Here is a 14797-nt window from a genome sequence, read left to right as displayed (position 1 = left end):
CTAGCAGAGTGACAACCTGTGCAGGAGGGAGCCTGATGGGCTTGGCCCGACTCCGTCATGCAAGATGTTCTCCACGCCACTGTGGTGACCTTTCCTACCCAATTAACTCAAGTGTGAAACCTCGACATGAGATTTCATAGCCAGGAATAAGTAGTGTGTGTGAAATGCTGGCAGCCCTTCGGAAGACAGATTTTTTTCTGCTCCACGAGAGCCCAATCCAAACGCTCCTGTCGCTCAGCAAAGTGAAGCCTCTGATGCTGCAAATTGAGATTTCCTGACTTCTGGCTTGCCTTGCATGGCCAGCTCTGTTCCCCCTCCATTCACACACTTAAAATGCCTTACCAAAATCCTATTAGGCTCAACTCTTGTGTGTTTAATTTCTCTCTCGTTGCTGATAATCAATCTGCGCCCTACAGCCATCACCGTCAGCTGCCTCATCATTTCATTCCTCAGTGCCCAGTTCCCTTGTGATTTCATGGGTAACATCCATGAGCCAAAGATTAGACCCCTTCTTCCCTAGAAGATTCAAGAGGTGAGAGGAGGTGGATTATACAGAAAAGTTTCTCAAACATATTTGGGTAGACATCAGGAAGCAAGAGGAGAGGAGAGAGTGTATTATATGGGTAAAGAGTGCAGCAGACTCAGTTTCATTTCCTGCTGAGTATAGACAGGACAGGCAGAGAGACTCTTCAGACTCCTGCGCTGAGCTTTGGGCTAACTGTCCCTGTGCCTGGTGTGGGGCAGTAGCAGCACAAGCATGTCGGTAACACTTGTTATTCTCCCTTATCAGAGGAAGTGCTCTACTATCCATTAACACACACAGCTGCCCAAGGCAGGCCCTGTTCTGTTTGCATTTTATGGCTGAGGTAGCTGAGTTCCAAGGTAATGATCTGCCCCCATTGCCACCCTGTCTGCTTGTGTTACTGCTGTGGCAGCCCAACTAGTATTTGCTGAGGGACTGTTGCTCCCAGCCAGGCATTGGAAAGCTTCTGAGGAGCACACGTGATTGTCTTTGTGTTAGTGTCGCATCTGTCAACAGTAGGGAGGCTGCAAAGTTGGGGAGGTATTGAGGAGCTGGTACAGATGCCCTTTTCCTTTCTCAGAGACCTTGCTGCTCGAAACTGCCTGGTTGGGGAAAACCATTTGGTGAAGGTGGCTGATTTTGGCCTGAGCAGGTTGATGACAGGGGACACCTACACGGCCCATGCTGGAGCCAAATTCCCCATCAAGTGGACTGCACCTGAGAGCCTCGCCTACAACAAGTTCTCCATCAAATCGGACGTCTGGGGTAAGGGCCAGTCCTGGGCCATCCTTGCCGGTGAGGGTTCCCCTCCTCTGCTTCTCTGCTCCATCTTTCCTCCGTCACTACACCCTCTTGTTTGTTTCTGGCTTATTTTAAAATTCTGTTTCCTCTTTTCTTTCAAAAGTGAAGCAGGTGACCTCCAGAGTCACCGAGAGTGGCACCACATTCGTGTCTTCGTTCCACAAATGCTGTAGACCTGACCTGGCAGCGCAGCAGCAACCCTGCAGGCACCCAGCATCACCCTCTCCACGGGAGAGCTTTCTCTTTGGTTTGGGCTGTAAAAAGGGTCCTTCGTGTGGAAGTGCCACTTGATATTGATTTTATTCATAAAGAAAGAAATTTTTTGAGATGATCTTTTTACATCACTTCAACTGTCCTAGGACTCATTTTGTAGACCAAGCTGGCCTCAAACTCAGAGATCCCCCCAGCCTCTGCCTCCTGGGTGCTGAGATTAAAAGTATGTGCCACAATGTCTGATTTAAAGAACTTTTCATGCTGAGGGTGACAAAAAAAGATGGAGTTGAGTAGTGAGCCCTGTGCCCCCACCCACTCCCTTGTCTCTTATCATTTTAAGGCAAATCCCAGACATATTATTTTTCACATAAACACTTCAGTATTTGCTTCTTACAGATGACTCTTATAGCTTCTGAATATTATAAAATATCTACTGCTTTCTTTTCCAGTTAAACCATAAAAACCATGTCTGTTTACACTTTGACCTGAGAGCCAGATATGACTCACTCACTGCCTTAGTCTGTGTGTCCTGTGCCTCTGGCCTATATCTCCATCAGTGACTCCATCAGTTTCCTGCTGTTTGGATATTGATAAACTCTCACTTCTCCTTTAGACAGTTCCAGATTCTGGGCTTTGCTTGTTGTCCCTGTGCTGTCATCTGCTCAGTGCCTCTGGCTTCCATCCTCATAGAAAATTCAAAGTCAGATCTGGGTAGCTGATGACATTTGGGTTGACTTTTCTTTCACTTACTACATCAGAGGAGGTGGCATACTCTTAACCTGATCCATAATACTTGATTTTTCTCCCTCTAGTGCAGCAGCTCTCAGCCACTTTGACAATCCTCTGTCTACAAAAATATTTATATTACAGTTAATAACAGTAGCAAAATTACAGTTAAGTCACAGCATTAGGAAGGTCTCAGCCACTGCTCTAGTGGGATGTTGTATAGCAGCCCTTAATGACCAGAGCCAAGACCATTGGTTACTGGGGCTGTCATGTGATCATTCTCTAACACCTTCATCCCATATTTAGTTAGCCACAGAGTGTAAAAGAAAAGGCCTGGCAAGTGCTTGGTTGCCAGCAGTAGAGCTGGTGCAGAAATGGGTTCAAGTGAGCTGCCTGTCATGGCTCCCACGTAGCCAAGTGCCCTGTGGTGGTGGCAGTTGGATTTGCTAGTCTTTTGTGGTATTATGAACTCTTTGTTGACATACACTGTTATGTTTCAGTGTACTGTGGTCTTCTTAACAGTGGCATGTCTCATCTTTGGCCAGTAGGAACGCCTCCCTTGCCCTTTTGATAGTACCTTTGTAGTCTTCCATAATATCTGTGCTGTCTGGAATGACAAGATACTCCAGGCTTCTTCCCTGTTCCAGATATGAGTCACCTGTTTTTCTAAGGACCCCTGGTTCTGTTAGTGGGAAGGACATCAAGACTTCAGAGTTGCAAAGTTTACGAACTGATAGAGCTAGAAGGGATCTTGAATAATCATACCCACCTTGAAACACCGATGGCCTGACAGGCATGCAACTTCACAGTCACAGAGGTATAAGCAAATGTGGTCTCTGACTTCTAGCCCTTGTGCACTTAACCGAGAGACCCTGTACCCCAGGAGGTCACTTTCCCCTTCTCTCCTTTGATGTGTTTCAGTGTAGTGTGAGTAAACAGCTTTGCTCTGTCCTGCCTCTCCTGACCTGTTATCATGGAGAGCTGTCTGCTGCACTGTGGAAAAGCCTGATGCCTCCTTTTCACATGTTTGCGTGTGTGCACATGTGTGTGTGCGCGTGTACACTTGGGCACATGTGTGAATGTCAGAGGACAACTCTGTGGAGTCACTTCTCCCCTTCCCCCTTTGTGTCGTTCCGGGATCCAGAGGTCTTGTTTGCTTGTGAGACAGATGCTTTACCCACTGAGCCATCTCACTGGCCAGCGCCTCACACACCCTGATGTCTGCCTCTTCCTTTCTTTCAGCGTTCGGAGTATTGCTCTGGGAAATTGCTACCTATGGCATGTCACCTTACCCAGGGATTGACCTGTCACAGGTTTATGAGCTGCTGGAAAAAGACTACCGCATGGAGCGCCCCGAAGGCTGCCCAGAGAAGGTCTACGAACTCATGCGAGCATGTGAGCCTCTCTAACCCGTTCAGAAAGTGCATGTGGGCACTGAGGAAAGTGTGATGGTACAAGTGTCTGCAGAATGCTGTTCCCGTGGGCCCTTAGCACTGTTCTGTGCTCCCGAGCCACTCGTAGAGTCTGGTTTTGGGATGCCTTTCAATGCATTTATTTACAGATACCATACATATGAATTGTTTTTGTTTACTTTTGAGAGTGATATTTTTTGGTTTATTTTTTGGTTTGGATTGGAATCTTACTCTGTAGCTGTGGCTGGCCTGGAACTCAAATGACTCTCTTGCTTAAATCTCACAAGTTCTAGAGTGACAGATACGCACCACATGCCCAGGTTCTAGGGTTACAGGTACGCACCACATGCCCAGGTTCTAGGGTTACAGGTACACACCACTTGCCCAGGTTCTAGGGTTACAGGTACGCACCACGTGCCCAGGTTCTAGGGCTACAGGTACGCACCACGTGCCCAGGTTCTAGGGCTACAGGTACGCACCACGTGCCCAGGTTCTAGGGCTACAGGTACGTACCATGTGCCCAGGTTCTAAGGCTACAGGTATGCACCACATGCCCAGGTTCTTTTCATTTTTTTAAACATAAAAAGTGTCAGACAAATATCAAACCTGGGTTCTTATTAATACATAGATTCTTGTGTCCTGCTTCCACATACTGTAAATGCTCCAGATGATGTAACTCTAATGGAGTTTATATTATGTGAGTATATGTATCTGCATGTGGTGTGTGTCTGCACATGGCCTTATCAGTGTTCATATGATTACTCTTTCACCTTTTTCTTCATAGTAGTGTATCAGAGATACTGCTCCTTTCCCTTAATATTTAGATTTTCCTTACCCTGTTCCCCACCTTTCGTACAGCTGGCTAGCATTTCAGTAAATAGTTTAAAACTTCCACTCATCTGTCCTCTTATGATGAGCTTTTGGCAGTTTTACACATTTGTTTGCTTTAATTAACTTTATTATTTATTTATTTATTGGGTTGTGCATTCCACAGCTTACAACTTGCAGGAGTTGTTTCTCTTTTTCTACTATGTTGATCCTAGGGATCAAACTTGTTATCAGTCTTGGCAGCAAGTGCCATCTTGATGGTCCTGTGTTTGTTATAAGCAAGGCAGAGAATGTCCTTGTGTTGCTAAACTTAACCCTGATATTTCTAAAAACTGGACTGTTGGTGCAACGTTAGTTTGTTTTATTTTGTTTGAGATTTTTGAGACAGGGTTTTTCTGTATAGCCCTGGCTGTTCTGGAACTTGCTCTGCAGATCAGGCTGACTTCCAACTCTCAGATCCGCCTGCCTCTATCTCCCAAGTGCTGGGAATAAAAACATGTGCCACCACTGCTTAGCTCTTTCCAAATTCTTCACATCTATAATAGGACATGATAGCATTTGGTATTTTAACTTGCCATGACATCAGCAGTTAGCAGGCTTGGAGTGCCTTCGTCATGTCCAGACTGTTCCTTGGGGTGGCTAGTCCTAGTCCTGGCTTGTTAGCAGTGTTTCCTCCTGCTCTGACGTGGGTCTTCCTGTCCAGGTTGGCAGTGGAATCCCTCTGACCGGCCCTCCTTTGCTGAAATCCACCAGGCCTTTGAAACCATGTTCCAGGAGTCCAGTATTTCAGATGGTAACGTACCTCTTGGGGGCATGCAATGGGTGAAAGGTTGAATTGGGGCTAGACAGGCCTTGAGTTCATTCCTTTAAAAGTACCCAGGCCAAGTGAGAGACCAGAGCTCTACACAGCGCTTCAGTGGTGGTTCTGTGTCATTTTCAATCACACAGGGTTCTAGAAAATGCTGTGCTGTTTCTTCAGCATCTGTGTCCCTTTTCTCTAATAGACCTTAAGAAAAAGAGAGAGAGCTCAGTGACCACAAGTCCAGGCTCAGTTCCCAGCACCCAGATGGTGATGGCTCATAACTCCAGTCCGAGGGGATCCGGTACCCTCATCTGGCCTCTGCACCTAAACGGTGCACAGACATACATGCAGACAAAACACCCAGACACATACAAAAAATAAAAAAAACAAAAAGAGAGTTTCAAGACATCCTTTGCTGATGACTGCTGGATTGTGTGTGTGATCCTTAGAGGTGGAGAAGGAGCTGGGGAAGCGGGGCATGAGAGGAGCTGCTGGCAGCATGCTACAGGCGCCAGAGCTGCCCACCAAGACCAGGACGTGCAGGAGAGCTGCTGAGCAGAAAGACGCACCTGACACCCCTGAGCTTCTCCACACGAAGGGCCTGGGAGAAAGCGGTACGTCCATTCCTTTCTCACTCCTCAAGCCAGAGTGGGCAAACAGGAAGTTGTCAGTGGAGCTGGCAGAGAACAGCAGACCTACATCAGTGGTCTAGCCCTGGGGAGGAGGATCCGGCTCTTGCCCAGCACTGCCATTCTCCCTGGGGGGAGCCATTCAGCAGTTGCTTAGACAGGCAAGAAACTGGGATGCCTGCCAAGAAGCACACCCACCTCTCCATGTGTTCTTCACAGTGCTGTGGGCATCTTTCAGGACATACATGGCAACAAATAACATTGAGTCAAACAGGGTAGCCTGGGAGTCACTCAGTGTGGAGCTCCCTGATACCAACCAGGAGCTCCTTGTAGTTTCTGGAGTGTCTTTTTACACTCTTCCTAGGTTCATCTAGGGCAGTGAGGCTGGGTCAGAAGGTGCCTGCTGATGTACAGGGATGATAGTAACAGTCGTGTCTGGAGCTTCCTGCATACCAGCAAACCCACCAAAGTCAGCTTTGGGGGGATGGTACTCATAAAGTCTCCCAGGAGCTTCCAGCATGGCCTGATAGGTCATGGGACTGGTTGCATGGGACCATGCAGCACAAAGTTTGGTTCTGATAGGGACTCATAAGGGGTATTTACTCAGCGGAACCCACAGTTATTAAACCTCTACTCATACTAATGAGAAGTTGAATGGTCAAACCCACACGACACATAAAGTACTTTAAGGATTATCTTAGTCAGGGTTACTGTTGCTGCGATGAAACACCATGGCCAAAGAAACTTGGGAAAGAAAGGGTTTGCTTGGCTTATGCTTCCATATCATCAAAGGAAGTCAGGTCAGGAGCTCAAACAGAGCAGGAACCTGGATGTAGGAGTGTTGTATGTTGTTGTTACTCTTTTGACTTTTTTAGGGGGTCTGCCACCCAGTTCCCAACACATGGAGGCTTATTCTTAGTTATGAATGCCCGACCTTAGTTTGACTTGTTTCTTGCCAGCTTTTCTTAAATTATCCTGACTACCTTTTGACTCTAGGCTTTTGCCTTTCTCCATTTCTGTATACTTTTCTTCCCTTCTTACTCCGTGACTGGGTGACTGCATGGCTGGCCCCTCATAGTCTCTCGCTCCTTGCTCTCTTGCTCCTTGCTCTCCTCGTTCTCAGTTCTCCTTCTGTTTGTTCTCTCTCCCTGCCAGCCCCACCTGTTCTTGCTCCTGCCTCGTAATTGGTCATTCATCTCTTTATTAGACCATCAAGTGTTTTAGACAGGCACAGTAACACAGCTTCACAGAGCTAAACATGCAACATAAACAAAAGTAAGACACCTTAAAATAATACTCCCAACACAGAAGCTGATGAGAGGCCATGGAGGGGTGCTGCTTACTGACTTGTTCAACCTGCTTTCTTATAGAACCCAGTACCACGAGCCTTGGAATGACCCCACCCAAAATGGGCTGGACCCTTCCCCATCAATCACTAATTAAGAAAATGACCTACAAACTTGTGTAATCTTATGGAAGCATTTTCTTTCCTTTTTGGGAGGAGTTGTTTTGGCTTTTTGTTTTGTTTTTGTCTTGGGGGTTTTTTGTTTTTTATAACAGGGTTTCTCTGTGTAGCCCTGATTGTCCTGGAACTCACTCTGTAGACTAAGCTGGCCTCAAACTCACAAAGATGTACCTGCCTCTGTCTCCAGAGGCGTTTTCTTAACTGAAGTTCCCTTCTCTCAGATGACTATAGTCTGTGTCAAATTGACATAAAACTAACCAGCACAGGCACAGCACACACAAGTGCCAAGGGTGTGTATTTGGAAGGTTTACATAGGACCGAGGATGTGGCTCGGTAGTAGAGCACCTGCTGAGCAGCTGTGAGGACCTGAGTTCCAGTCTGCACATGATGTACTAGAACACATCTGTAACACCAGCTCTCCTGCAGAAAGACCCTCAGAAATGTAAGGGCCCGCTAGCTTCGTGTACACAGCAAGGTTGGAAGATTACCCTCTGACCTCTACATGTATGTTATGGCATGTGCATGCACATGTGTGTACATGGTTTTAAAAAAAAACAGTCCAAATTGTAGAAGTACTGCATCATCTTCCTCACTCTTTTGGAGGCTGTGGCACCCAAGCAGCTCCTTCATGAAGTCACTGACAGTGGAGCCCACCGCTGCCATGGGAGCATCTACTTAGAAAAGCAGGTGACAAGCAGGGTGGCGTGTTTTGCTAGGTCATCTCCTGGTAAGCCAGAAGTGTCCCTGACATCTGTGTTCTTGATGTGGCTCTGTGACCCAGTGGAATCTCTCCCCCTTCTTCAGCTGGACTAAAGTGTAGGATAGTCCTCTGCAGTCTTGGGACAGGTGCACTCTCCGACTCTGTCCAGAAGGCTGAGCTGAGGGAAGCCTCCTACAACCGGCCTGACAACACAGGGGCATCTGTGAACCGTCACTCGTATTTTAAAATACCTGCTTGAAGTTTTGTACAGCTTCTCTTTCCCGTCTGTCACAGCAGCTGATTGTCAGGTCCCCATGGGATGGAAGTCTGACCTCTTCTTGAGGTTACACCTCAGGAACCTCAGCCAGTCTGACCCTTGGCATTGTTGTTTCTGCTAACCGGAGTGTGATGTTTAAGGGCTTCCACGTCATTAACTGGTTTCAGGATAAGGAAGGCAGGCTCATTCAGCCCTTGACCCTCTGTGTTTGGGGGGCGAGACCGGTGCTTCTGCCACCAGTGACTGTGTTCACGGCATAAGGTGCTGATGCAGCCGAGCTCTGGTGAATGTGGAAGCTGGGGTGCAGAAACTCTGCGAGGACCCCACACACAGAGTGGGTCAGCCCGCCTTGAGCACAGTGTTTCCAGGGAGTTCTTGCTCATGCTTCCTCTCTGTTTCAGATGTGCTGGACAGTGAGCCTGCTGTGTCACCGTTGCTTCCTCGGAAAGAGCGTGGGCCCCCAGATGGCACTCTGAATGAAGATGAGCGCCTTCTTCCCAAGGACAAAAAGACCAACTTGTTCAGTGCCTTGATTAAGAAGAAGAAGAAAATGGCACCAACACCCCCTAAGCGCAGCAGCTCCTTCCGGGAGATGGATGGCCAGCCAGAACGCAGAGGGGCTAGTGAGGATGATGGCCGGGAAATCAGCAATGGGCCACCAGCTCTCACCCCCTCAGATGCAGCAGAGCCTACCAAGTCCCCAAAGGCCAGCAATGGGGCTGGTGTCCCCAATGGAGCCTTCCGGGAGCCAGGCAGCTCGGGCTTTCGTTCTCCCAACCTGTGGAAAAAGTCCAGCACACTGACCAGCAGCCGTCTGGCTGCCAGTGAAGAGGAGAGTGGCATTAGCTCCAGCAAGCGATTCCTGCGCTCTTGCTCAGCCTCCTGCATGCCCCATGGGGCCAGGGACACAGAGTGGCGGTCAGTCACGCTGCCTCGGGACCTGCCATCTGCCGGCAAGCAGTTTGACTCATCCACCTTTGGGGGGCACAAAAGCGAAAAACCAGCTCTGCCTCGGAAACGAGCCAGTGAGACCAGGTCTGAGCAGGTGGCCAGAGGCACAGTGACACCCCCTCCTCGGCTGGTGAAGAAGAACGAGGAGGCTGCTGATGAAGTCTTCAAGGACATGGAACCCAGCCCAGGCTCCAGCCCTCCCAGCTTGACTCCCAAACTCCTCCGTCGGCAGGTCACTGCCTCTCCTTCCTCTGGCCTCTCTCACAAGGAAGAGGCCACCAAGGGCAGTGCCTCGGGGACTCCTGCCAGTGCTGAGCCGACACCCCCCAGCAGCAGAGTGGGTCCAAACAAGGCCTCCTCTGAGGAGACCCGAGTAAGGAGGCACAAGCACAGCTCGGAGTCCCCAGGGAGAGACAAGGGGCGGCTGTCGAAGCTGAAGCTCGCTCCGCCACCTCCACCTGCCTCCACAGGGAGGACCGGAAAGCCTGCCCAGAGCCCCGGCCAAGAAGTGCCCGGGGAGGGGGGCGGGACTGCGAAGACGAAATGCTCAAGTCTGGCTGTGGATGCTGTGAGCAGTGACCCCACCAAGGCTGGCCAGCCTGGAGAAGGACTAAGAAAGCCTGTGCCCCCATCCGTGCCAAAGCCTCAGTCAGCTGGTAAGCCTCCAGGGACCCCCACCAGCCCGGTCCCCACACCCGCCACAGCATCAGCGCCTTCATCCGTGCCCGGAGACCAGCCATCTTCTGCGGCCTTCATCCCACTCATATCAACCCGCGTGTCTCTGCGAAAGACCCGCCAGCCGCCGGAGCGCATCGCCAGTGGCACCATCACCAAGGGTGTGGTTCTGGACAGCACTGAGGCCCTGTGCCTTGCCATCTCCCGGAACTCCGAGCAGATGGCCAGCCACAGTGCCGTGCTGGAGGCTGGCAAGAACCTGTACACATTCTGTGTGAGCTACGTGGACTCCATCCAACAGATGAGGAACAAGTTTGCCTTCCGTGAGGCCATCAACAAGCTGGAGAACAACCTCCGAGAGCTGCAGATCTGCCCCGCGACAGCCTCCAGTGGCCCAGCTGCCACACAGGACTTCAGCAAGCTGCTTAGCTCTGTGAAGGAGATCAGCGACATCGTGCGGAGGTAGCAGCAGCCAGTGCATGCCAGCCAGAGGTGCTGTAATCTGTGGGGCTTTTGTGCCTGCAAGGATGGGGGACAGAGGACTGGGGAGCTGGCATCTTGGCCCAGGAGCTTTCCAGTGCATCAGGCAGAGCCAGGGCCTGATGTAATCGGCCCTTCTACTTGTGTTGTGCACCAGCTGTTCTTTCCTCCTAGCCCAGGTACCATAAGCCACTTTTTTTCACTGCCCATGTGTGGGCCTCCTGCTCTGAAGACTGCAACTAGCCTGCCAGGCCACCAGGCTCCGAGGTCAACTGGGAGTGCTCACAGGGGCTATCCTTTCCACGTTCACACAGGAGAACATCCTCCTCTGACGCTCCTGGTCACCAAGGCATGGGAGCCCCTGTGCTTAGGACCTGCCCCAGAGAGCCTGTGCTCATTGTTCTCTCATGTGGAGGAAGCTGTTGATTTGAGGGTCATGAGGTGCTGAAGCCAAGGGCCCAGGTGGATGGGTACTGGAGCTGGAGCTGCGGCAGTGTGGTCTGTCATCTGTTCTTTTTCTCCTCAGAGTGTGCCCTGCAGATCATGGGTAGCAAGATTGAGTTTCATGGGTGGCAGTCGCTCATTGGCCAAGCCAAGATTAGGGTTCCAGGGGGGCCCAAAGATTGGAATTTGTGAGCAGTCGTCTTCCCCTCCTATGCTCCTGAGGTCCTCTCTGGTCCTTGTCTTGATGGCGAGGGTCTGGTTTTCTAGTGGTTTTGAGCATTTCAAAGCTCTGCACAGAAAGGAGCAACCATTCGGCACAGGCAGGAAGGACTGCGGGCCCAGGGCTCTCATGAGCCCTGACTGCTCCTCAGAACTGCTGCTTAGCTACCGAGAACAGTGCTTAGCCTAGTGTCCTGGGAGGCGCTGCAGCACGGGCTGGGGTGGAGAAGACTTTACAGGCTTAGCCAGGGCACGTCTTCCTTCCCCAGCAGCCAGGCCAGAGGTGAGCACACAAGGTTGTGTCTCCTTGACTGTGACACCGAGCAGCCAGCTGAAGAGCAGGTCCCCTCGGCTTGTCCTGGGCCACACCCCCTGCTCCTGCTCTGCGCTGCACTGCTCTGCGCTGGCCCCAGTCCCACACCAGTCACCTAGACTCGAGTTGTATTTTCTGGTAGACATGACTTCCTCTAGATTGTTCTTCCATGGTCCTCAGCACATCACCTCCTTGCCTCCAACGGCTGTTCTGCAGCCCAGGGGAGGCAGTACCACACTGCCAGAAGCCTTGAAAACAGACACCCCCGTGCCCTGACACCATGTTCACAAGGTACTGGTCTGTTGTTGCTGACATGATGTGCCACTATTTTTTACATTATACTTTGGTATTACACTTTTTTAATAGACATGCTTTCTTATCAATGACATGTAAATAATTCGCCGCTGTGCCCCTCTGGCACACCAATGGCATTCCTTTTTTCTCAGTCCAGTACATTTTGTTTCTGTATATGACTCTGTTTTTTGAATCCAAATCTCTCTGTAGTATTTTTTAAATAAATAAGTGTTTACAGAACTCTTGACAGATTGCTTGGTCCTTGATTTATCCCTGCTACCCCTCATGTCCCAAAGGGTTACAACACAGTTGGCTGTCATAAAACAGAATACTGGCTGCCATCCACCAACAGGATGTCTTGGCCACCCTGTGTCCTCGGCACATAGTTACCAGATGCCCAGCTTTACAGCAGTGGCAGCATCCTTTGCCAGGCCTGGAGTAGGAGAGACCTAAGCTCATAGGTTCTTGCTGGCTGGGTGAATCCTCCCCGACATGTCTCCGTATCTGAGCCAACTTCTGCACTGCCTTCAGCTACCCAGGTGTGTGGCTCAGGGTGCCAGCTGTCACATCTGAGAGGACAGTGGATGACTGGAAGCTGAGGGAAGCAGAACCTCCGGCAGGCTCTCGGGGGTCATGTTTTAGTACAGCCTCTGCCGGGGACCATGGATGTGGTGCCCTGCCACCCTCACCAACTCTCCACACGGCCAGCTCTCTTCCTCTGTCATCACATTACAAATGGGGGAAGGGGCTCGGAGTTGTCCAGCGGCCCTTCTAGACATTGACCCTCCTGCAGGTTTTCTGTAGGGAATCGGAAAGGGACAGGGGAAGGTTCCAGGGACAGCCACCATTACTAGCATTTGCTCCTTTGAGCATGAAATGGACCGCTTGTGGTCCTCCCATGGTCTCAGGCAAGTACTGCTGGCCTGTTTTCTCAGTGCTTCATGTGAGGCCACAGAGGTGAGACACGTCACCTCCGCCCAGGGCATAAAATACTTCCTATCTCTCAAGGTCCTAACGTGTCATCTGAAACTAAGACTGGCTTTCTTGACCTTCTTAAGTCATAGATGCTCTCTGGAATCTAATAGCTGTGGGTTGCCCAAAGAAACGCTCCCCTGCATATGCCCATTCTGAGGGGCCAGCAAGATGGCGGCCCGGGCAAAACACCTTCAAAGCCTGATATCTGAGTTCAATCCCTGGGACCCACATGGTGGACGGAGCAAACCAACTGCTGCAAGTTGTCCTTTGACCTCCACGTGTGCACCATGGTGCCTGTGCATGCATACATGAGTATGTACACAAAAGGAAAGCAGGCATGATAGAGACTTCTGCCCACACCTGTGAAGTTAATAAGCTGTGCTGTTTGCATTGGTCTTCTGGGGCACAGAAAGACCCATTGCACATGTCAGGCCCAGGAGAGGAGGCCAGGTGGTGCTGGCTACTGGGTGTCCCTACTCTTGTAACAGGCACATATTCTGGAAGCAGCATCAGAGACAGGTCTCCACCTGAGCTCTTGTGGCAGGTGCTATGTCACTCATGGAAGGCTTGTGCTGTCCTCTGGCGCCATCCGCTGAGGTGCAGAGTCGCTGAGGCTCAGAGAGGTGAAGCAGCTTAGCCAAGGCCACACAGCTTGTACCTACCAGATCAGGTAGTTGGTAGACAAGTACAGATGGCTACATTCTGCCCTTTGAAAGCACCCTGCAGGCTGGGATCTAGAATAGGAAACTGGTTGACCTAGCCTCACAGACCCAGATTTAACTCAATGCCATCCCATTCCAGTGTTCTGAGGAAACTCCCCACCCGTGTGTGTGTATGTGTGTGTGTGTGTGTAGGACGGATGTCAATGTTAAATGTCTTCCTTTGCTGTCAGTGTATTTTTTAGGCATCCTCATTGAACCTGAAGCGCATTGCTCACCAGTTAGCTAGGCTAGCTGGCCAATGAGCTCAAGGGATCTACTTCGATTATTACCATCCACTCTGCCCACCTCCAAGCAGAACTGGGATTAGAGACATGCACCCAGGTCTTATATGGATGCTGCGGATTTGAACTCGGGGCCTGATGCTTACATGGCAGGCACTGTACTTACTGCACTATCAGCCCCCTGGGAAGTCGTTTCTAAGTCTGGTTTTGCACAGATGATATTAAGAGGGACCAGACTAAACAAGCACCCCCAGCCACACCCCACCATTAGTACTGCCTTCATCCCTGCTAGTCACTTCGTCTCTTGACCCAGACCCTGGTCTAGCTAATATTAATTCTGCAATGAGACACCTCTGGGATTCTATCCCCCGCCCCAGGGTCTTTGGGACTTGGGCCTTCAGACCATGAGCACGGTGTGACCAGAAACTCAAGGTTGGAGTCTGTGGGTCTTCTGTGTTATCTTTGGTACTGGAGCAGGTGAGGATGGGCATCTAGCTGTCCTGGGCCTTTCTTTTTTCTTCCTTAAGCATTTAATTAGTATTTCAAACAAGGAAAATATGGATGGACATTTTCCACCCATCTTAGCAGCTAATAACCTGTAGATGTGCACACCATGGGGAAGATTTGCCTTTTTCTTTTTCTTTTTTTTTTTTCTTTTTTTTTTTTCTCTGAGACCAGGCCTCATTAGTCCAGGGTTGCCTCCATCTCGCTCTGAAACCAAAGCTGGCCTTGAACTTCTGATCCTCCAGCGTTAGCCTCAGGAGGATGGGGATTACAAGCCCGCACCGCTACGCCTGTCTCATGCTTGTGTCTTGAATAAATACAGTGAGTAGCTACAGACAGAGAGGTTGAGAGCTGGAGATGCCAGGCCAGCGGGTGAGCAGCCTGGGGCTGAGTCTGCCTTGGGGTGGTGTTTCCCAGAGCCTCCCCTTCCCCGGTCTGTAGAAGAGTGATTTCCTCGTTCCCGGGAGGACAGAAGAGGGCCTAGACCTTGCCAGAGCGTGAGAAACTTGGGGGCAGGGGGTTAAAGAGGGAGTTTAGCACCACATATGCGAGTTGGTTTAGCAGATCAATGCTTCAGCAGGCTGAGAGTTCTGGTTTTCAGGGCTATTGAGCTCCAATGTACA

At 50.3% G+C, this 14797-nt stretch overlaps 1 protein-coding gene across 3 annotated transcripts in view; it reads left to right on the top strand.

Annotated features, from left to right (window-relative positions):
- Nucleotides 1-11992, top strand: part of Abl1 (ABL proto-oncogene 1, non-receptor tyrosine kinase) — a 119717-nt gene extending 107725 nt beyond the window's left edge. For all 3 annotated transcript variants that reach the window (XM_048432037.3, XM_048432035.3, XM_048432039.3), the window contains 5 exons: nt 1104-1288; nt 3506-3658; nt 5207-5296; nt 5755-5919; nt 8778-11992. In XM_048432037.3, coding sequence (XP_048287994.1) covers nt 1104-1288; nt 3506-3658; nt 5207-5296; nt 5755-5919; nt 8778-10468 — 2284 coding nt within the window. In that variant the 3' untranslated portion in view covers nt 10469-11992. The remainder of the gene's footprint in view (nt 1-1103; nt 1289-3505; nt 3659-5206; nt 5297-5754; nt 5920-8777) is intronic.
- The last annotated feature ends 2805 nt before the right edge of the window (nt 11993-14797 follow it).

This window comes from Myodes glareolus, chromosome 21 (assembly GCF_982192425.1).
Source record: "Myodes glareolus chromosome 21, mMyoGla1.1, whole genome shotgun sequence".
Classification (NCBI taxonomy): domain Eukaryota; kingdom Metazoa; phylum Chordata; class Mammalia; order Rodentia; family Cricetidae; genus Myodes; species Myodes glareolus.
Note: the sequence above shows the minus strand (reverse complement) of the source record. Positions and strands in the feature narration are given on the sequence as shown.